This window comes from Aythya fuligula, chromosome 18 (assembly GCF_009819795.1).
Source record: "Aythya fuligula isolate bAytFul2 chromosome 18, bAytFul2.pri, whole genome shotgun sequence".
Lineage (NCBI taxonomy): Eukaryota > Metazoa > Chordata > Aves > Anseriformes > Anatidae > Aythya > Aythya fuligula.
The window spans coordinates 814679-838707 of NC_045576.1; the positions used below are offsets into that span (position 1 = coordinate 814679).

Consider the following 24029-nt stretch of genomic DNA (forward strand, 5'->3'; position numbering starts at 1 on the left):
CAATATGTAGATATCTGGTTAGTAAATTAAATGCAATGATACATGTTTTTGATTATAGTAATATTACATTTGGAAATAGAAATTGACATTGCTGTAAGAAGACAGGTTGCTTACAATTTAATGTGTTAAAATACTGTTTGAATCATCAGATACCTACATTGTTCCCAATGAGAGGAGATTATTTAGGGGGAAACTAGAAGAAAAATACATAGCTAACTAGTTTTGTATGCTAACCACTCCGTAGGTAGCATGACTAGTTGAGAATTGTGTTATATGTTGTTGTGTCATGTGATAACAGTACCATGTTTTCCTGTCATTTTCACAACTTTTCCTGGCTGAAGTGATATACAAGCAACACTGGGTAGTAATCACATTGTCCCGTTCAGTTTCAAAAGGAGAGAAGCGGACCTCATCCAGAAACTTTCCAGCAGGCTACAGTAAGCTTAACTGTCTGTTAGCCATTGTCAAATATTTTTCATACCTGCAAAAATGGCATCTTTAAAGTAATGGGAAATGTCTCAGAAATAGTGTCATTCCATGAATAATATTTGTGTAATGCTAATTAATGATATTGCATCTCAGTATCACTTTACAAACTACTTAAGAAATATATTCAGATTCCTTTGATTCTGACTGATGTGCTCATGTCTCTGTTTCCTGTTCTTTCATGGATAGCTGAGCATGGCTCAGGAAATGTAATGTTTCAGAAAAAGTCAGCATTCTCAGAAGGATTGTTTAAATTAATTAGCTCATTTTTTTCAGTGTTATTCTGAAATTCTTGAAGCCAGTATAAGCTTTGAATACCCAGCCGCATTGCATTCAGCAAATGTGTGGCAGTCTGGCTCATCTCCAAGTCAGAATGAGTTTGAGATTAATGTACTCAGTTAAATTCAGTACAGGTTTCACCATAATGAATTGAGAGGTTTCCTCTGTGTCAAGGGCAAGGTTAATCAAAACCTGTTGTAACTCAGTAGTTTACAAGAGGAGCTTAATACAAAATACTGACATTTTAAAAGTCTCAGCCAAACCCCATATAAGTTAGTGAGAATCATAGCAGGCTTGAACATGTGCTAGACTCAAGGACTGTGAAAGAGGCTGTGGACTCTTCCATGCTTTTGTTAATACCTTTTTTTTTTTTTCTTTTTTTTTTCTTTTTTTTTTTTTTAAGTTCTAGAGGAGCAGAGAAAGCCAGAGCAACATTAGGGGCAACTTGTTCATAAAGAAAATGATGAAAGTGAGCAAGTGTGCTTTTGGTTTTAAACTGAGTAGGTATGAGATGCAGAACTAAATCATTTCCTTCCTTTGATAAGTTTTCTGCATCTCTTCTTTATGTATAAGAATCTGTTCTTAAATATAACTGATGAACTGAGCTTCAGGATAGTTCGCATGGGTGAGGCCAGAACCAGTTTAGTTCTGCCCCACTTGAAAGGACCTCCATTGCGTGTCAGCTTTTCTAAGTTTTTCTTCTGGAGATTTCTCCATGGTATTTAAAATTGGGTTGCTATTTTATAAGCATTTGCTTGCAGGGGATGAAAACTGTTTTATGAATGACACAGACAGTTAGACAGAAGGTATACGATCTCTCTGGGCTATCTGAAAGACTTTGTAGAAATGTGTTAGCCAAAGTCATAAGCCTCGTTTTCACTCTGAAGTTATGAACAATGCATTGTATTATTAAAACTCTGCAGTTTGCATGGAAACTTTTGCTGATTGACCATGTTGACCACAAAACAATTGCTGAAATCTCATCATGTCAAGCAGCTTTTTACCAAACTTACGGAGAACTAGAATATATTCTTATTAACTGTAGTGTAAATAGGAGTTTTAATGAGATACTCCTTTCAAAAGATCTGGCCATACGCAGACTTTTGAAACACAGTTGGACTGTCTAGATCTCTTTGACTCTGCAGCTTTGTTTTATTCATATAAACTCTAATGTTGAATCCCTCAACTTTTTGAGCTTCTTTGCTCTGAATCCTGCAGAACTCTTAGCTAAATAAAACAAAGAACTAGTAAAGGAGATGGTTACCCATAGCATCTTTCTGGCCTTGCTTCATGTCTGATAATTTTCAGTTTTGCCTAAAAAATCAACCAATTTTTCTCTGCTTCTCACCAAAGTCCTTCTTTTTAATGCCAAAGAAATGCTTGTTTTAAAAAATTTTGGCATCCCTGCAATGAGGTGCTAATAGCAGGGCTTGGGGAACTAATAGTCTGTCCAAAAGCTTCCAAATGTTTTCATGGTTCTTCCCAGGAGGTTTCTTGGGCCTCTCTCTGGGGCAGACCTTCCCGAGTGGATCCAGTTCACCAAGCCTGCAATGAACAAACCCACGTCCCAAGTTTGTGTGACACCGTCCTTGGCCCAGCTGCAGTGCCTGGCGCCAGCAGTCTGCGTGCCTCCTGCCAAGCTGGACCCACAAATGGGTTTATTTTTGACAAAGGGGAACTGTTTGGAAGAGTTGCTGTCTTCCTTAGTGTTCCTAATCCCTGGAATAACTGCTGTGACAAGCACAGTAACCATCTGCAGTAAGACCAATACTTTGGTGCCTTTCAAATGCAGTAATCACAATGACCTCCAGAGCCTAGGATCACTCTTTATTTTTTACGTTTAAAACTTTTCAGAGGCAAGACAAAGAATTCGAAGCTCAATTCCTGGACAAGTCAACAGCACCGCTAGTCCCCTAGGTGCACTTGAAAATTCTACTTGTAACTCTTTGAGGATTATGTGAATCTAGTCATCTTGTCAATATTTTTAATGTATGGTTTGAAAAATAAAGTCGCACTAGTCCATTTTAGGCATTTTGATCATTTGCAGTATTTATGTCCAGTTTTGTCCAACATTCCTAGTCTTAGAAAGATTCAGATTGCACAGTTTAAAAAATGAAATGCTAAAAGGAGACCTATGTCTGCTCAGTGCTGTGCAAACAAAGGAGTGCTAAATGCAGTGACTGAAACTGACTGCAGCCTGATCTGTTGCAGAAACAGGAACTGGCCATTAATTGGTTTTCACCTTCACTAGACACTGTTCTATATGGTTACCTCTCTGATAATTAAAGCAAGCTCAGGATTTAGGCAGGTGCTTTTTATTACTTTGGGAGCTTGTCTGCCTTGTGGATTTATCTACATATGTATCTACAGTAGTGCAAATCCAGTGACAGATGTACTGCATCGGTGACTTATTTATTCTTTATTCTATTTTACATCAGACAATTCCTCTTTTATGTCAGTGCAGAGTCTATGTACTAGATTTGCATTTTTGAGCTGCTTTTCTGGCATGGATATATATCCATATATATATATAACTATTTGGGGGGAATTTACAGTAAAAATTTCCTAATATAAACAACCATCGTCTTCTAATGCTGAAAGTAATCATTACATTCCAGTTATTGACTCTTAAGTTAGGCCATGATGCTTAAAGGAAAACTGCATTGTTTACATTTGACAAATTCCCTAAATGAGCAAAATCTAAATTAAAATGTCTGATGTCTGTCAAGCTTGTCATTTGGTTATTTGATCATTTCCCTGGGTATTTGGAAGGGAACAAAAAGGCAGGAAGTCTGATTGCTGTACAAAGCAGATGGCATCATAAATACATAATGGAAATTAAGCCAAGCTAAAATGTATGAGATTTTTTGAGTGGACTGTGCTAATACATCTCATTTTAAACCCCTGGGTTCCTGGGAGCTACATTACTTTGCACCAGAATACAGCTGCAGAGGGCACTCAATGAAACCTTAAGGGGAGGGGCGTTATTTCCTAGCTCCTGTCTTCTTCCCTGCTGCCTGAAACAACCATCCCACAGCTGTGGGAACAATGGCATAGATCTGCTTTCACACTACAGCTGGGGAGAAACAGGCTTCTTGTGTAATGAGAAATCAAATTTGAATTCATTATATTCTGATGTAGAGTAAGAAAAGCAAAGTTTTCTGGGCAGTAAAACAGACAAAGGGAAGATTGGAGACAGGTTTGATTGCTTTCTTTGAATAAACCATGTCAACATTTAAAGATTTTTAGCTTTATGAAAACTTAAATAGGAAATACTGTTTCAAATGATAGGAAAGGGTTTGCTCAGAAAATCCAGTCTCACATTTCTGCCTCCTGGAAGCACCTCTTTGCCTTTCTTTTTCCCTGCCATTTAGAGCAGGGTTTGGCTCTTGTTAAATGATCTTGCTTCTTCCTGCCCTCCAGTTGGAAGGAGGTAGGCAGGAAATGCAATGCTCGTTTGCCGGTCCCTCCTCAGCATGTTGCTCATCACCTACATTCTTCCATCAAAACTAGAATTACTTTTATGGTACTGACAAAGTGGTATGGTTGAGCAGTTAGATGGTGACTGATTCATGCAGCTTCCAGTGTAAGCTGCCTGCAAGATAGGTGGCAAGTCTGGAGGTCACGTTTCTTTCCTTTTCCTTTTTTTCTTTTCTTTTTTTTTCCCTTCTTTTCATTGCTTTACATTTTTTTTCTTTTTTTATTTTGTTTTTTACTTTACTGCCTGATTTTCATTCCTTGCTCTTTAGTAAATAGATTTAATGGAGAACCCCACTAAATGCACTATTTTAATTTGAGGAATCAAATGCACAGAAAATCAAAGAACTTAAATAGCGCTAATGAAGGGGTGCCACCTCTACGGGCTGTTGTGTTCGTCACATCTGTGCTGTGCTGTAGCACTATCAGTAGGTTCCTCAGATTTATTCTTGAGGGCAATGAAGCTGGAGGGACGCTTTGGAGAATAGCAGATTGAAAATCTCAAGCTACGCACTTTAGAGATGGGTAATGAGCACGGAGGGACTGCATAAAATTGGTGAGAGGAGCTATTCAGTAACAATGTTTATTGAATGGGTCAAAGGTTCAGGAAGTGCAGCTGCTCAAAACTGGAAAAGTGCTAAACCAAAGTATCCCAGGCAAGCCAGAATGCAGCAGATGAAGCCATTTGAACCTTAGTTGCTCCAGTAAATTGGCTGTTGGACCTAACCTCATTGCCCTCACAAAACCCAGGTTCCAAATAAAATGTGGTGGAGGTTGGGTACACCACCACATCCAACTGGGTAGTGTTTGCAGCTGCTGATTGACAAATGCTCTGTTGTGTTTACCAGCTTGGAATCAGCTGTGGCGTGTTCATTCCTCTGGCTGATAAACTTGATGAGCATGATGTGTTTGGTCAAATACCTCGTGTATGTTCTCATATGATTGGACCCTGGACAAATGTGGTCGCTCGATCAAATACTCAGGTGAAGTGATCAGAGTCCAAGGGATGAGTTTGACAGAATCTCTCTCGTTCACAAGGTGGTCAAAAATACCTGCTGGCTTTAATATCTGTGTGGGATTGGTGTGCTCTGCAGTGGGAACTGTCTTTAGTACTGTTAATGCTACTTTAAAAGTAGGAAGTTCAGGCTTTTGGCATACTTCATGACCAAAGATGTGTGATTCATCTAATTAATTAATAAAAAATGAATTTTTGCATGGCATTTTAGTGTGAAAAGTGTTGAAAATACTTGTGCATTTCCTACTAATTCAGTAATGCATTGCTGCATTTGAATGAGTAATTGAAGGCATCTTAAAACAACTGTTGAACTATCTTACAAATTTTGGGCATTGTTCTGTATTTCTTACGTGGACAAATCCTGGTGGCTTCAGTAGAAATGATTTTTGCCAGAGAACAGTAATCTAGGCATTTGGTAAAGATGCACTTGAACAGGCACTTTTTGTTTTTGTATGTCACAAACGGCTTGTATTGTTTTTTTAATAAGTTTAAATTATTGGCTTTTTATTTGTTTTTGTTTGTTTGTTTTGTTTTTTAAAATAAATTAAACAACTACCTAAAATGTTTTTAAAATTAATTGCAGTTTTCCATTACGAGTGAGCTCTCTTTCTAAAGTCCCCTTGATACAAACATAAGATCTTGCCCATGTTGAATAGCAACGTGATTAAAGCAAGGCAGTTGCTGCAGAGCGTAATGGTGTAGAGCAACAAAAGCTTTGGGAAAGTGGGGCTGGGGAGTGCTCTTCAGACTCTTGGTTCTGCATGTTATCAGATCCTGCTTTAAGCTTAATGTATTTTATGCAAAGCAGAAAGAACTGTGTTAATGACTGATTAGAATGACTCTAATATATGAGACACACTGAATTTCATTCCACAGCTGGAGAAACTTAGCATTAATTGAAGCTGTGGGCAACAATATGTCATTTTTGATTTAAGATTTTCCCTCACCCCTGCACCCCCCACCCCAACCAAAATCCCTCATGGAGTCAGATTGTTGCTGTAGCTTTTGTGAACCCCTCTCTTCTAATGTTTAATCAAGTGCTGAAAAGAGAAATTTGCAGACTATTTAAAATGTGGAAAAATTGCTTCCCAATATTTTTGACAGAGAGAGACTGAGAACACACAGCATTGAATCATCAGGAAAATTGAAGATTTCCCCTGAACAGCATTGGGATTTTACAGCAGAGGACTTGAAAGACCTTGGAGAAATTGGACGAGGCGCTTATGGTTCTGTCAACAAAATGGTCCACAAACCAAGTGGGCAAATTATGGCAGTTAAAGTAGGTGATGCCCATACTTACGTTTGTACTTCAGTCCATTAGGGATGAAATGTGATGGAGAATTAACGTTCTTCCATCTAGCACCCATCTACTGCTCTTTTCTATTTATTTCCAATATAAAGGCTGCTTTTTGCTGAAAATGCATTGTATAATGGGCATATTGTCAAGTGATTTGTGAAGCTCTCATAATTGCTTGTGCCCTTTTGAAGATGCCTATCAGGAACTTACTGTTCTGAGGGGATCACATGTCTCTGGAGACTGATAATGGGGCATGGGTCTTTCACCTCTGGGTCACTGGTTCAGATACAGACTAGGTTGGTAGTAGGCACAAGCTGACATTCCAGTAGCTTTTTGGTGTCCTTTGTGAAATAAAGTAGTGACTTTAAATTTGCTTTTTTATAAGCATGTGCCCATGATGTAATAATTAACATCCTCACCAGGAGGGACTGAAATGAGAATCTTCTAGGGAGTGTTTTGCTCTTGCTGTTATGTGATGGAGTATATTTGCTTTGTTCTTACCATGCTCATCTACTGTGGAGATGGGAAGTGTACTGTTTTTCAGGACTATCCATTTTCTACCTTATGCTACCCAAAAACTCACCATGAAAGCATGAACATTATGTAACTTCATTTCCTAGCTGGGCAATATGCAGTAATCTTTGTCTTGCAGTAGCAGTGCTTCTCACTAGGCATTTTTGAGGAGCTGCTTGTCCATTGAGCTGGGTTTGATGGACAGCATCCATTTTCTCTCTTTCACGTCCTTTACTTTGCAGCTTCTAAGTGGTAGCTCATGACATCAATCTTTTAACTCTGGTGATGGTATCAACTGGAAGTGCTCCCATGAAAGAGTAGAAGAGAGCTTTGAGCTATGTAGAAGTTGGTGTCACTCTCTTTTTTCATCTCTCTGTCATCTTTGGAATATTCTCTGATCTGATCTGGAAACGTTCACTCCTGCTGGTCTCACGTGGCAGGTAGACATGTCGCAGTCCCAGCTCTAGCTACTACGGTTATAACTCATACTTGTCTGAAGCGTGCAGGCTACTGGAGTAACTTTTGATGTTCTCCAGTAAATATTGACTTCCTCATCGTAGTGGGATCATTGGCCAGGTCTCACAGCTTTTTGGATCACAGTGCAGTGATGTTTCAATGTTTTTTTGTTTTGTTTTGTTTTTTTGAATCCCTAGAAGTTTCCAATGGAGCTAGAGGTTGCCTGTCACTAAGGATCTGTTTCTCCTAGTTGCCTTTGGTGGAGCTTCTAGATGGAGTTTGTAGATGATGGGTTGAAAACCACTGAAGTGGTGAAATGATGCCTGGGCACCTGTAGTCTCAAGCCCAGAGTATGTGACCTGGGCAACAGGTTTTACTATTATAATCATGATGGCTTTGGGTTATAAAAACCTACCTAAAGCTGAGTGGGGTTGTTTTCAAAAGCTCTGCAGTGGGTATAGTTGTGTTGAGAAGAATGCTTTGCTGGGCTAGCTAATGTTACTGAGAAGGAGATGTGTCTACTGGCATAGATATTCTTTTGTCACAGATAGTGTTTGCAAAGGGACTTCAAAGATGGTAGAAAAGTACTGTCAGTGTGGAGGGTCTGCAGTGCAGGTACAGCTCCCACCTGGGAGGTGGGAAGCTGCAGTGCTGTGTTCTTGAAGCACACAGCTGGAGATGACATTGGACAACCTGTTGAGTGAAGAGAGGTGGGCTGAACCCTAGTGGGGTGCTGGGCTTGGGGGCTCACTTTTAAACAAATAAAACCTCATACTTCTACATTGTCTGAATGCTGAAATGTCAGGGTTTGTGGCTGGGATGATGCCACCTTCTTTTCTCTGAACACACCCCTTGGGTGCCCTGCGGCACCTTTTTCTCCCTGGAGAGGAAAGAAGAGCTGGAGGGTCTGGGCAGCTGCATCTACTTCTAAAATATTAGTAACAAGGGGCCTAGTGGGGATTAAACACAAAACTGAGCAAAGGAAAGCCCATGGGTGGAACAGTGTGTGAGGTCTCCAGGGCAGAAACAGCTATTCCAAAGCTTGGATGGTGCAGTTGTAATGAGATTTTCAGGACAGCTGATTCTGAAAGAGTTACTAGCTGATCAAAGTGCTCATGTACTCAAAGTACTCCAAGCCTTTTTCTTTCTCAGATGGGCTGTTGCTTTTGGGGCAGTCTGGGTTGTGCATTAACCTGCTCTGTCTTAATCTGCCTTATGGGCCATCTGTGTCTGGGGCTGTTCATCTTTTGCTCTCTGTTTCCCTCAAGCCTATGGTGTCCTGATGGCTTATGGAGCTGTTGCCATCTGAAGACCCAGCTCCTCACATGCATACATATAAACTAACTGCTCCCTATGGTGTTTCTTTACCCTACAGGTAAACACTTGTTTTATTCTCTTTCAGCTCAAAATACTTCTGTAAGAGAAAAAGGTTTAGAAATTACCTATTTTTTTCCGGGACTTTCAAGGTTGTTTGAGAAAAAAACCATGTCAGTCTAGTGATTTGAGGTCCTAGCTGTGATCTAAAGGACACCTGCTTGCAACTTGATGGTGTGGCACTGTGCTGTGTGCATGGCATCAATGACACTAAATTTCAAAGCCAGTGTCTCTGGGTATTTGGTGGTGCTGCTGTGCCTCTCCTGTGCATCCCCAAGAGCTGATTACAGTAACAGCAGTGCAGCAGGCAGATCATCCTTGGAATGGCATTCAGCAAGAGGAAACAGGTTTTCAGAGGCTGCAAGCCAAAAGCTTTTGGCTGTTCTGTGCTGATGAGTGAAGCACAGAGATGGCTCTAGAAGCTGCTAGTTAGATGCAGAGAAAATTGCTGCGTGGGCCTCTTCCAGCTGCACCTTCATTCTCCTCCATCACTACCCATGGCAGATTTCTGGAGCAATCAGGTATCTTCCTACCCCGCTTCTTTCTGGAGGGCCAAGTCCTGTTTGCACTTACCATCTTCAGACTGTGGCTTGTCAGCCCCTTCTTCTGCACACAGTTTCAAATCCTGCTTGTTGGACAAGTGTGCTGCAGTTATATAGTAAAGAACAGATAAAGATTAATTCCTTTCCTCCGTGCTGGAGTTTTCAGCTCCAACTGCACCCAAAGCCTGGCAGCTTTGGGCACTCATCCTGCTCACCTCTGAGGCTTGAGCAAATGCGGCTGCTGTAGCAGACCCTCAAATCCTGTTTCCAGCTCCTTCCTTTGTCTTTTTCTAGCTTATCATGCCACTTCCATGGTACTTTGCATCTTTGGTTCCTTGAAGTGTGGTTTAGTTTAGCCTTCTGCTTTCACTCTGCTTGGTGTCCTTTGTTTTCCCTGAGCTGTCCAAGCAAAGCCTTTTGCTGCCCCTCTTGTTGAATAACTTGAGATCTGCAGATGGAGGCACAATTCTGTTTCATTTTCCTCTTCTATGCAGTTTGGCCTGATCAGTCAACGTATGGATCTTGGCAGATGTCATCCTGCCACCTCTAATGAGGGTGTCTAGTTGCTGCCAGGCCCCTGGGTGAGTCAGAAAGCTTTCATCTGGTACTCTAGCATCTGTGGCGGAGGAGGAGAATGTGCTGCTTCATGTCGCTGGTGTAAAACCACTTCAGCAGAGCTTTAGGCTGATGGAGCATTACTCAGAGAGAAGCTTTGATGATGAATTTTTGTGCTCAGTCCTGCTCCTCCCTCTTCTTCAGCTTTTGTCACTCTGTGCCTCCAGAAATACATACTTTAATAACAGAAAGCCATGGCATGTATCTGCAGGGGCGGGCTGAAGGCTGGAGCAGCAGAACATGGCTAGAGGAGCAGGCAGCTCACACCTGTCAGGCTGCTGGCTGCAGAAGTCTGGGAGCTGTGATCTTGTATGGAAACAGATGGTTGTGGTCTTTGGTGTGATGTTTTTGCATCGCTTAGCTTTTATCTCATAGACAGCCTCTTTCTAGGGCCATCAGGAAGAAGGGGGCTGATAAAGAAAAGAGGAATGCAACCCTGATGATTTGTATACAACCTTTTTAATTTTTCTCCATGAAAAGTGTTTTATTATGTTTGCAAGATCATAATAACAATCATCTTGTTCATTAAGTCCGTTTTTTCTTCCAGGTCTTCCTAGAGATTCAAAGTTCCTGTTTGCTCTGGGTCAGCTGGCATTGTGATCTTTCTCTCACTTAAAAAACAAACAAAAAACACAACCAACAACAACAAACAAAACCACTATTCATTTTCTTGAGCATTTATTGACATACGAGTTCATGACTCTTCCAAGTGTGATAGAAAACAGCCCTGTTCCGTCCACTGCCAGCTCTGTGCACATCTATCATTGCAAGGCCAGTTTTTACATTAACTCCTCGCTTCTTGGCAGGTTTCTCTTCTGGACTCTGTTTTCCTTGAAAGCAGTGTCTGCCCTGGCCCGCATTTACCTGTGTGCTACAGTTCTCTCTAGTCCAGCTTCCAGTTCCACCTAATTTCTTTTGACTTTATTTCTGGTTTCTTGATTAGTCTTCAGTCTGTTTTTGTTCAGTCTGTAGCAATTCGTAATTGTCTTGTGAATAATCTCCAAAGCTTGTCTGCTCTGCAGAGAGCCCTGGTCCCTTCTCAGGATCTGTTGCACTGCTGTCACTCCTGACCTTATCCCAGAGGCTTCACATGTGTTGTTCTCCAGTCCCCTTTTGTGTGTGCCCTCCAGTATCACCATATGTTGTTGTAGCTGCTCCAGGGAGGGTTAACGCATCTTGTGTGGTATCCTCATGAAACATTTGAAGAACCAGACTGTCTTGCAGATCAGAGGATCTTCGGAAAACTTCCATTTTATTCAGCTGAATTGTTTTTCTTGGGAAGCTCACCAATCAGCTGATGGTTGTCCTTCTGTCCTGAATTTTCCCTTTAGGATGTTCATTCACACAAAAAGGGTCTTTAAAAAATCCTTGGCATGCTTGGTTTTCCAGACTGATAAAAAATACATAAATGAAAAATCCCCCAATCTGAATGAATGTTAGGAAGTATTCTCCCTGTTGGAGCAGCATCCTCTGCTTACTACATAAATAGCATAGGAAATACATAGGGTGGATTTTATTAGCCAGAGTACTTAAAAGGGCCTTAGAAGGCTAGGAGGTTTTCTTGTTTGAAGAGTTCCCAAGGTAAATTACCAAGCATTTAAAATAGCCAACCTTTAGTCTGTACAGTAGTGCATGTGCCAACCAGAAGCCTGAGCACAACAGCAAAGAGCCTGAGGTTAGCAGGAACGTGCAGCTCACTTCTGCGCTCACCTTCCTCTCTCCCATTCAACCTCCTGAACCTCTGGATGCTTGACAGGCCTTCTCTTTCCAGCAGTAGGGAACACCAGGACCTTTGGGTTTATGGTGTTAGAACCTTCTACCAGTTTCTTCCTCTTCCAGTTCTCTTGCTTTGACCTGGCTGAAAAATATGCTGTCAAGAAACTAGCAGGATGGCTTGTGCTTCACTTTACCTTCAGGCTTCTTGTCCTTGGCCATGGAAAAGTCTTGCACCTCTTGTGATTTTTCTGCCAAAAATAGCAATGACTAAGGGAGTAATAGTAAAATAGTAGAACTGGAGAGGGGCATTTTTTTCCTCAGTCCTTTTGTTCAGTTTTCTTCCACCCCAGAATTTGCAGTGATTTTCAGCTACATACCAGAATTTTCTGTATCTTCCAATCTTCTGTATAAATCAACCTAGTTGATTCAGTCTTTCTCTGCAATATTACCTAGTCTAGTTTCCAGTTCCAGCCAACATCCTCAGATCTTGTTGCTGGTTTCTTGTTTTCTGTTTAGTCTAGTGGTATTTTTGACCAGTCTTCAGGTAGTCTTCCACTTCTTCTGATCTACGCTTGTCCTGAGAAATTCAGAAGCAATTCTAAGATCAGTTGGGTATCAGAGAAGCTGGCCAAGGCACTGTTTGGAGATACATAAAATTCAATGGGATGTCAAGCCTATAAAGTGTCCATAAAAGATCATTGTTCTTCTTGGATAAGTCTGTAAGCTATGGAGCCATTTCTTGTTCAGAACACAGTGCCTCTCACATCATTTTGCCTTGTAGTCAGTGCTTGCTCTCTTATCCGTAGTTTTAAAATAGGTGTTTTGTCTGTCTTTCCTTGGCTTTCACAGAATTTTGCTGATGGCTGTCTCACAGTTGAAATAGCTTGTTATGTATCAGATATACAACTTCTGCTCTCAGGTGTATTTATGTATACTTCTGTAATTTATCAGTTGTTTCCTGCACGTCTGATAGCCCATAAAAGCCCTCTGAGTTGACACATAAGTGTATTAAGTTCAGTCAAGGGGCAGATTTTTCTGACCTTCCTGTTTCCCATATGATTTCTGAAGAGAAGTATTGGGATTTTTGCAAGCTGGCTCTGCTGTAAATCTTCATTTCCATTCTTCTCACAATTAGATACCCTCCCTGGAGTAGACTACTTAAGGTTTATTGAGGGGAATTTTCTGTTTCACTCATCTGTTTGGATAGCTGTATGAGAGTTAGGGAAAACAGTGCTTCAAACCATGCTGATATGACACTGAGAAAGGAGTGAATGAGTAAGGGTTAAAAGGAAATGGTGAGGGAGTAAGCCTTATTAGAGGAGATGGGAGACTAGTTGTTATCAGTGAAAGACCTGACATGCTTCTTTCAGCACTGAAAGTGTTTTGGATGGGTAGGTAAAATGTTCTTGTCCTCAGCAGCAAGTGGGGCAAAACCCTTTCTTTCTGCTCATTTTGTAGCTTTGGGTCCTTGCTGTCCTGCAGATAACACCCATCCCTTTGGTGACACTGTCAGGTGCTGCTGCAGGACTTTCTGCTGAGCACACCTGTGAGCTGCGTACGCAGGACAGCACTGTTTTCTCTCTTGGCTCAAGAAGTAGGTTTCAGTTTGGTGCTTGTCCCCTGTCCCCTTTCCCTTTTCCCCTTTGTTGCTACCCACTGCACCTGATTTTTTTCCTGTGCATACTGGACTTGGGTGATGTCTCTTCTGTTTTGGGTCTGGTTCCTGGGATCTGTCAGGTTTTAGGTTTGAGAGTGGTACAATTGCAGAGCATCATCAGCATTTTTGATGTCCAGACCATCATTACTTAGAGCTCTTATTTCAGATATCAGAAACCTTTTTCCTAACCTGGGTTTGTGCTGAAAAGGTTGGAGAATTTTCTTCTGAGGATTTTATGCAGTTTTGTTAAGGCCAACAAGAAACTGCTAAAGATCAGACTTTCTATAATCTCCACTACAAAAAACACTTCTTCCATATGTGGCCTGTTTGGCCATGGCAGGAACTGCATGCAATTGAGTAACCAGGCTGAGAGATATAAGAGCTGAAACCAAGTCAGACTTGTCCATCCCGATCTTAAATGGTGTTGTCAGGCTGCTGTCTTCCTTGTCTTCCTTTCCTGCCGCCTCCTGTGTCTTTGGGAGAGTCTGTCTGTGGGTACTGCTGCAGTGTCTTGCACTCTGCCTCTGAGTTAGGTAGCAGGTCTTCATTGTGGCACATGTGCTGTTTGAGTACTGGCTGCTGTTGACTTCCATCACCTTTTGCTTTTTCTTCCTTCTTTTGCTCATGAATGCTTGCTTCTTAGCTGATGAATTAAGACTGTTTTCTTTTCCAGCCTGGGTGACCTCAGCTCAGCATTGTGCTGCATGTTGCCTCCGAGGGTTTTGCGCTCTTCTTGAATTAGCAAACCTCCGGTATCCAAAAGTCTCATAAAAGACTCCCCTTCAGTCTCCAAAGCAGTGTTTGATCAGGAGTTTATGTTGGCTTTTTAAGGTGTCCTTTGGGTGCCATGCCCGCATGGGATGTTCTGTATTATAACCTTTACATAACTGTACATCCTTGGGGTCCTCTGCCTGCTCTTTTTATTTCTCCATGGGGAGATTGTGGCTGGAAAAAGAAGTTGTTGGGTTTGGCTGTTGTTCCAGGGCGCTGTATTAAATTACCTTCTCCATACAAATATCTCAAATGCTTTCCAGAGTTGAAGAAGTAAGAGCAGAGAAGGTGCAGAGAATGTCAGAGTTGGGATGAGGTACTTTCAGGTGAAGTTGCAGAATCTGAGAAGCATGCTGCAGGGATGGCTGAGACAGAAGTGTGCAAGCTGTGAAAGAATGCAGAGTGAGTCTGAGGAGATGACCAGGAGAAAGGTTTTTGGGGGGAAGGGTGTTAATGGAATTGGCACAGAAGAGAGCTGTGAGTTACAGTATGGAGAAAAGATCTTTTGGTATTGCTTCTCACCTGTTTTGTGAACTTTTCAGAGGAGTGGGTAGCATCTCAGTGGGAGACAAAACTGCTCCTCAGAGGTCCCACCACAGTGGCTTTGGCATCCATCATCTTCTATCAAGGTCAGAGCAACATCATTATTATTTCATACAGTGCTGCTGATGTGCTATCCAGAAAGAGACTTCTAATCTTCTTAGCCTTTGATATGTCAGCACAGGGTTGAAGAGCTTTATATGATGTAGATCCAAGACAAAGAAATGATTGAACTTATCAGACCTTCTTCACTTATGTGACTAAACTTCTGCGAAACAGACTTGAACCAGTGACCTAGAGGTGAAGAGTTTTAGTTTCATTACTAGTCCCTAGAGCTGTTGTCTTGCTCTGTTGGCAACTACAAAATTCCACCCACTCAGTGACATTGCAAGGTGTGGATGTTACAGATTGTGGGTTGTGCTGGGCAAGGCTCTTACTAGTTTTCCCTAGTAACTCTAGAATTCATTGGGAGGGAAAAAGAGCAGTATGAACACAATTACTGTTCTAGGCCAAACTAGAACTGCTAGAACATAACGAATGAATGGGGAAATACCAAAATACCAGGATACAACAAAGGTAAGGAAATTGTAGTCTCAATACAGTCCTCACTTTGTGTGGATCATCACAAAATAGTCCAAAGGTACATAATAATGCACTTATAATCTCAAGTGATGTAATAGGAACAGTCAACCTTTAAAGTACCTTCATATGCTTAGCCTTGTGCTCGCTAATGCTTGTGGTCTTGCTGCCAACAGCAGCTGCTCACAGGGCAGTGAGCTCTGCAAGCAGTTTCAGTGGGACTGGCTTTGGTATCATGCAGGTTTTTCCCACAACCTTGAACATTTTTTTCTTTCTTGGATAGCCAGATAGCTTTCCTCCACAAGGAGGGTCCAGGCTGTTTCTCTTGCTTTGGACTTGTCATTTTTTTTTTCTTGCTTTTTGATGATTTCTCAGTGTGACTCAGTTCTTCAGTATCATAATTTTACTCACTAGTGTTTCAGAGAATGCATTTAATTAGTGCAAGATGCTAAATATCTGTAAAATTACATGAAAAGCTGTGGATGGACTCCTCCATCCTTCATTTAATGAGCTTCATGGTTGGATGTGTGCTCTTTTTTTTATTTTCAAACTTAAATTGCTCTTTCAAGCCCAAATCAGTGTTTTCCTTATATATACACTATAAAGTATAGTGGGTATATATACATTTTTAAACATACAGCATATAATCTATATCTTTCATAGTTAGTGTTAGCTATGCCAGTACAAGGTAGAGTTGTTAGTTTTATGAGGAGGACTGTTGCCCACCATTAGCATTACCAGAGCAATGTGTTCCCTCGATTACATTATGGGCCTTTTCCACTGTGCCAGCCATGGTGAAGGCAAGGTGTAGGAAAACTTTTTGCCTTCTTTGCTTTTCTTAGTCATTTCAAACATAATGTTCCTTGGTTAAATATCAAATCAGTCTTTGAGCCCCATCCAACATGGCTAAGAACTCCATGGGAATGTTTTGAAATGATAACCTGAATGTATTGATTTGCTGTAGGTTTCAATGAAATCTTTGCTCTTTAATTTCATGCTGCCATTTCATCTGAAAATGCTGATGCTCATAAGAGTAAAATTTGATGGAGATTTATAGTCTGTATTGATGGCTTTTGGGGTTTTCAGTTAAAATTCTGATTTGAAAATGGTTCAATTCTCTTGAGTGTGTTTTATCATGCCTTGGGGATTGCCTGCTCAGCTTTGGGTTTGGGGTCCATGGTATGTTGCTCCAGTAGTGGTTCTGAAGATACAGGAATGGCATGTAAGTGATAAAGTCTCTGCCACTCTTCCTCTTTCAGAGAATTCGGTCGACAGTGGATGAAAAAGAACAGAAGCAGCTTCTGATGGACCTTGATGTAGTAATGCGAAGCAGTGACTGCCCGTATATTGTTCAGTTTTATGGTGCGCTCTTCAGAGAGGTGGGAACTCCAAACTTGCTTCATTTATAGCAGAATTTTTTGTTTTTGTTTGTGTGGTTTTTTTTTTTGACCTTTTTTTCGTTGAAGTTGCCAACATGGAATAAAGAAGAGAATGTTAATTTATATTAGGATTTTTAGCTTGGTACCTTTCATCAAGGTTATTTAACCAAGATATCCAGATGTCCGAGTAGTGTTGAACACATAGATGCTATTCCCATTCATTGTTAGGTCTGTCTGCGTATTTCAGTCTCTCTTTCTCTCCTGTTTTTCTCATTTGATGAACTTGTGGTACCCCCCTGCACTGCTGGGCTGGGCACAGCTCTGTGGCACTGCGCTTGAACACAAATGTGATTTATGTCAGTAATCAGATATGACCATATGGAGGACGCGTGCAAACTCAGTATCCTTGTAACAAAGGTGGCTGCTGTGATCAGATAGTTATTTGTACATCTGTACAGACGTACATACCAGGGCTGTGTCAGAGACTCATAATTGAAGTGCCTCTTCCTTGAAGTGGCTTGTACCTGCAGATGTGTAAGAAAATAAGCGACCTGGCTGGGTCAGACCGGTGGGTGGTCCTGTCTCCTGGGGATGGCCCAAAGATCTGCTTAAAGAAGCACATGTGATACTTTGCCATAACCTTCAGTTGTACGTACCTGAATGTCTTCTGAGCTCTGCATGCTATCTTTGCTTAGTGATTCTTCCTAGACTTCTTGTCCAGTAAATGGTTTGTTTTCCCTGTGGATACATTTACATTTTTTGCATCCTCGGTGCTCCCTGAGAGGCACTTCCCTTGGTAGTCTGTCTGTCACTTGAAGGCCAGTCACTTTGACTGATTTTGAACTTTCATTCTGCTGTTCTTAATGGTGCCCCTAGTGGTTTCCCTAGTTTTTGTATTTGAAGAGGAAGTTAGTTGTTGCTGCTTACCAATTCTCTCTAGGCCACTGAGGATTTTATGGACCGCTGCCGTGTCTCTGTTACATCTTCTCCAGACTGAAAAGTGCAAACCTGCGTCATGCATAGAATCTATTCCAGACCTTTGATCATCTTTCTTGCCATTCTCTGCATCTTTTCCAGTTCTACTCTGTCCTTTTGGGATGGAGACCAAAATTGCATGAGTGCTCTTGAAAGGAGCAATATCTGCAATAGCCGCCCTAGGGCCTGGCATTTTGCTTGGACCTTTTATGCATATAGATATTGTATGTGCTGTAGAGTGTGTTATTCAATATGATGCTTCATGAATTATACAAAGTGAAGACCAGAATTAGAGCATCAAAATCTATGTAAGCTGACTGTAATTAATTCTGACATAGTTCACTTATTCATGTCCAGGAATATAGTGTTAATCACTGAGTGTTTGTGACTGTTTTAGCATCTACTTATTGTACTTTAAAGAATGCATTTTGCTGCAGGGACACAGAAAGTGTCCTCCTTTCTCTTTGTGCTTTGCTCAGGTACTCCCATTGCATTTGAATGACTAGTAAAAAAACAGTTGGGAAACTGGCATTCTGCATACAGCCTGGACAGTCATTCTTGCCTGTTTTCCTCTAATTGAGTCTAAATCCTGTACACCTACCCAAGGGAAGAAGGAAAATAGAGACCTACTTGCTGCTGTTCATCTTTGCTTATTATCTGGTAGCAACCTATGCAGAGTCTGTTGGGGCTTTAATGGAGAGCTGTTGAGAGGGAGAAGGTGAATCTGGCAATTCAAACCACAAATTGGGACTGAATATTTAATTTCCGCTTCTGGAGAATCTTTCTCTGTTATTTTGTCAGTTTATTCCTCTGGCTTTAAATTTCAGTCCCTAAAATAAGGATTAAAATAATTTATTTTTTTCATGCTTTGCTTTGTCTTATCTGTTGAACACTTTGAGTGAGAAGGTGTTGTCCCTGTTCACGCATTTCAAACTCCTAGCAAGTGTGGAGCCTCAGCCTTGGCTGAAAGTTTGCAGCTTTGCTGAAATACAAATGATAAGGCTGTCAGCTGGTTTGAAGAAAAGTCTCTGGGCAAGACAATATCTTGCCAGATTGCTGATGAGCAACATGTTCAGAACTGCAAGAGCCTGTCACCTCTGCTACTTTAGGCGCATCTCAGAATGTAAGTATACATACATAAATAATACAGAAACCTTGATCAACATCCAACTGTCAGCTTGGTCTTTGCTGCACCCTTTGTTTTGTCAAAAAATCCTGTCTTCCTGCAACCAGGCACCATTCTTTGGGTGCTCTGGGAAAGACTTCAATAAGGTCACTCAGGGGTATACTGTGTTTGTCCCTGAAATCCCCTCTGCCCACACCCTCAGCATCGGTGGTGTGTGTTTCTGAAATGGAAGCAAACTTCCCCCTCTCCTCAGTCTGTCATGGCTGGCACACACCTCAAAGGTATGCAAGACAAACTGATAGACAGACTTGGATGAGATTGTCTGTCTTGTCATATTAATTACATGCTCTAACGTTAATTAAGTTTTTTAAAGGCAGGGAACTATGACAGCAGAGAAAGCAGAGACAGCAAGTATTTAAGGGGAAAAAAGAATTTCACCAGTATGTTTGAACCTGTCTCACCCTCCTGCTCTTCGTTCACAAAGTAACTGATCCAGCTCACTGCTACACCATCCTCTAGAGTATAAGAACATGTGGGACATTACTAAAGATTCCTCTCTCAGGAAGTCCTATAGCAAGACACGTGTAAACAAAGCCCTTTGTTCCTGGATTTCAAGGTGAAAAGTAAGGAAAAACATTCCAAAAGGCACATCCTTTTGGGACCTTTTGCTCTGAGCCAGGTCTCAGATTCTCTGGGGATAGACTGAGCTACAGATGGGAAGTCATTTTCCTTCTGCTCCTAAAGGGTGAAAGACTTCACTTTGAGTCTCTTCAGAGGAGCTTGAATGCTGAGTAGGCAGCTCTCACAATCAAATAATTAGCAAGAAGATTATAACAGCTTCAGGGAGGGCAGCAGGACAGCTGCTGGGCTGTTTTGAAAGACAGGAAGCCTGTCTAGAAGAGTGAGCTGTTTGTGCTGAGAAACAGAGCTCAGCTTTTGAGTCTTGACAGTCAGGGAGTAGTAGTAGTAAACCAAATTGGACAAAACTGTTGAAGGACTTAATTTGAGGACAGACATATATTCCAGCTTGCAGTTAGGAAAACAACCGTAAAAAGAGAAGTTGCTGTGGCAGCCTCTCCTAAGTATGACAAGTTTTGATTTGCAAAGGTTAAAAAAAAAAAAAAAAAAAAAGATTCTTTTTTTTCCCCTTGAATACTATTGGTCTTTGGCAGGTTTGACTATTTTGAAGCATCCTCTTGAAAAATTTCTGAATACAATAAGCTACAGTGATACCATTGAGACGTGAAAATCAGACAGGGCATGAATGCCAAGTGTTGTTAACCATCACCCTTCAGGGGAACTTGACTCGGGAATGAGTCTTCTCTGGGAAGTAGCGGTGGTTGTCCCTCAGCCGACAGCATCTTAACCCATAGTGTATTATGGCAGAGCACACTGCTCAGTCCATATCTCGTTGTTGGACCTGTGAAGCTGTGACCTTGATGTCACTGTGGCACCGGCTGAACCGTACGTCTGCCATGGGTGACCCCGAGACTCTCCCTCAGAGTTACTGTTTGGAAGGCAGAAATCTGAGAAAAAAGCAGTTGTCTTTCCTGGTGTGTCTGCCACAGGCTTAACAACTAATTTAGTTTTGAGACTGTTCCTCTAAGTCTGGGAATGTTCATTGGTTATCATGACCACATTAACTGCTTGTTTAAAGCAACTATTTGTTACTTTTTTTTCTCAAGAGGGAAAGAGGTATTTATACAAATTGATGAGATTCCCCCCCCCCCGAGCTGCTGCTTCCCCAGGCTGAACTCTGTCATCTTTTTGGCCCTCTGTTGGGCTGTCTTCAGTAGCTCCATGTCTCTTGTAGTGGAAGCCCAGAGCTGGACCCAGCACTCCAGGTCTAACCTCACTAGTGCTGAGCAGAGGGGAAGGATCACGTCCCTCAGCCTCCTGGCAATGCTTTGTCTAATGCAGCCCAGGATACCATTCCCCTTCTTTGTGGCAAGGTCATGTTGCTGGTTCATGTTCACCTTGGTGTCCACCAAGACCCCAGGTCCTTTTAGTGCCAAGCTGCTTTTCAGCCTAGTGGCATCTTTGTGACATGCTCAGTTGCGGGCTGGGAACTAAGGACACTGCATTCAGGAATTGAAGCAGCCTAGTTGCTGGTTAAGACACAGTTTTTGTGTATGTCCTGGAGCATAGGCAGTGGTACTTTAAATGAAATAGTAAGTGTAGGGCATTCCTGGGTATTTTTTGGTATGCCTACAAGAAGTGCGTTAGTACCTGGTAATTTAGTACCTGAAAAGAAGTAAAATACAATTCTTTGGAAGAATAGCTATAGCTGGAAGAGAAAAAATGTTTTCCTTTGTCATTTTTCTAATCAGAAATCAACCTGACCTGGAAGCATAAATTGAAGATAAACTTCTGTTAAGATAGTTTTGTCTTCACAATTCAAGGTGAAGCAGAACTTTCTCATGTACATCAGCATTTCTCTGTATAATTTGCTAAGAAAGGGGCTGGATGACAAGTATGTAGTTGCTCCTGCCAGTCTTCCTCTTTGTTCCCAGTAAAATTCATCAACTTTGCTTCTAGGTAAGTCCTTTCAAGTCTCAAGAAGAGGTGAAAACTTGTACGATTTTCAGTCTCATCACCAGTCTTAATGAAACTGCATAATTGAAAAGCTGTCATCTTTCTTCACTGATCTTGCTGACAGGAACTCACGTTGATCAGGTAGATTTTAATATTACCAGATCAATAAATGCTCCCATTCAGGATTTCTATATCATTCTATGGTACTTCAAGACAGCAAGTAAACCATCTCTTGATTTTTTTCCCTTTGGTGCTTTTGATCATGAGTAGTTTGTATTGTGATTACACACGAATATGTTTGAGTGCTCAGTCACACGCATGTTGCAACCCTGCAGGCATACAAAGTATGCTGTGAAGCTTTTGTTATGGACACAGCTCTGATAACCTTGCCTGTTGTTTCACTTCAGTTTGCTTTTCCTGTACAAACATGATCCCATTGTAGCCTGGGCAACTGAAGACACTGACGTATTAGTGTGATGGAACACAAATGTGAGGCTGCAGGTGGTCGGTATTATTCTGGCAATCTTGAATGAATCCAGTTACCTATAGTCTTGGTACAGCAGCATGGGAGTATAGCACATTACCAATTTTTTAATGCAAAGCTGGTCAAAATTGAAGCAATGTCTTCAACGAACTTGCAGGCAGTAGAACCAAGTCTGTATTTGCTTTCACTGTGGATAGTTTGTAGTGGTCTGGTGTGGTTCCAATTTCACCTGATTCGTGTGCACCACTAATGCTGCATCCACTTACCTTTTCTTAGCCGCTCTTGATGATATGTGCCATAGCTGCACTCTGCATTTGTTTGCAGTGTTGAAAAGGGATTTTTTTTGCATGTGTTACCTAATTTCATTTCTGCAGTTTAAATCAGATCAAGTTCTCATCCAAATCCATCCATTCCAACCTTTATCCAGCAGCCCGAGATCTCCTTTCTCCATGTCTCTCTCTGTGACTGGCTCATGTCAGTCACTTGAAACACCAGTTGTGTCCTCTTCCACTGTGCTGCATTTGCCTCTCTCTGGGCAGTGTCTCAGCCTCTGTGTTCAGCACAGTGCTTGTTTGATCAGTGTCTTTTTCTTTGTTTCAGGTGAAATGCTTGTTCTCTGGGCTCAGGCTTGTACCAGCCATTTCCATTGGGTGGGCAATGAGCTGATACCACCTTTGCTGGCCCCTTCTGTTCCCAATAAACCAAGTGCTTGGACTGGAGTCAGGCCTTGGTGGATGCTGTTCATTCCTCGGTGTGTGTTCATGGTGTCCAGGAGGTCATTCTGAGTGGGCACAACCCCCCTTTTTGGCTTTAAGACACATGGCTCTGCAAGCTTTTTTAATCATCTGAGTACAGCTTGAGAATTGCTCTTGGCTGACATGAGCACCGGTAGATTGCTTCAGACAGAAGTGACTGGAGGTGCACGGGATGGGAGCACGGGGCTTTGCTGCGCTGCCAGAATGCCTATACTCTCTCTCTCTCTCTTTTTTTTTTTTTTTTCCTAATTTAATTTCCATGTATGTACTTTTTGCATGTTTGTGTTTTCGTTCTTGAGGGGAAAAAAATCTACCTTCTGCAGTACAAGGAGGCTTCTCCTGTATTTCTTACTTCCTGTATATCAGGAATGTGCAGCTAAGTCACCACCAGGCAGAAGTCACCACCAGGCAGAAGTCACCGCCAGGCAGGCACCCAGTGCTCTGAGCCACCCAGGCAGCCAGGGGCAGTGCTCCCTGCGGAAGCTACTGCTCTTCACACAAGTGTTTTGGATGGTGCCTAACCAGAATGAGACAACCAGACTGGCCAACCGTCTTTTGCACTCTACTTTTGACAGCTAATGTGGTTTTAACACTTATTGTGATACTGCCTGTAGAAGATAAGAATGTGTAGTTTCTGGGGAGGGTGGCTGTAGTTCTGGTGTTTTCCTAGCAATGAAGCATTGCATGAAGTGCATTATACTCTAGAAACAGGTCATACCAAGCATTCAATTGTCCTTTACTGGAGTTAAAATGTTCAAAAATGTGAAATTTGAGATCAATCCGTGGCTAAGCCATTTATCACCATATACTAGATACATACTATGACAAAAGATGAAATCCTTTTATATATCATCTTTGTGGGAATCCATTTCTTCTCCCCAGCAAATCTGTCATGAGCAAGTTGATTCACAGATCTCAGGAGAGAGTTTCATAAACATGTTACCCTCCTATGATTGTTTAGCTTAACAGAGATATGTCTTACAATTTTCTGCATTTAACTTAACTGCAAGATATAAATCAGCAACCCCCCCCCCCCCACACACACACACCTTCTTAAATCTACTTTCATTTTCTCTTGCTTAGATCATACCTCCAAATGTGGTATGAAATGTTCTCTGACCTGTGCAGGGTTGTCATAAACTGCAAGGGTCTTTTTTCAATCTTACTGTGCATGGTTGTATCTCACTGTGCCATCAGCCTTTTTGAGAGCCAGGCAGTTTTTGAGACTTTGATTCATTTAGGTTCAGGAATCTGAATTGTAATGTCAGGTCTGATCTTGTCAGTTAGATTTCTCTGCTGGTAAATGGAGTGGAGGAAAGGTATGTATTGGTGTTACTCTTCCATTGCTCTCAATGACTAATTCAGACTTGCTGCTGAAATGGCTGAAATTAATCAAGGTGAAATCTATCCTTCCTGTCAAATGCAGGTTGCTGTTTGTGTTTTATTGGATTCAAGGGA

The 24029-nt window shown here is 41.5% G+C and overlaps 1 protein-coding gene across 3 annotated transcripts in view; it reads left to right on the forward strand.

Annotated features, from left to right (window-relative positions):
• The window catches only part of MAP2K4 (mitogen-activated protein kinase kinase 4), a 109002-nt gene that overhangs the window by 56587 nt on the left and 28386 nt on the right, over nt 1–24029 (forward strand). For 2 of the 3 annotated variants that reach the window (XM_032199606.1, XM_032199605.1), the window contains 2 exons: nt 6362–6536; nt 16577–16696. In XM_032199606.1, the coding sequence (XP_032055497.1) occupies nt 6362–6536; nt 16577–16696 (295 nt within the window). Of the gene's footprint in view, nt 1–341; nt 438–6361; nt 6537–16576; nt 16697–24029 lie in introns of all 3 variants that reach the window. The other variant, XM_032199604.1, reaches the window with a different exon arrangement.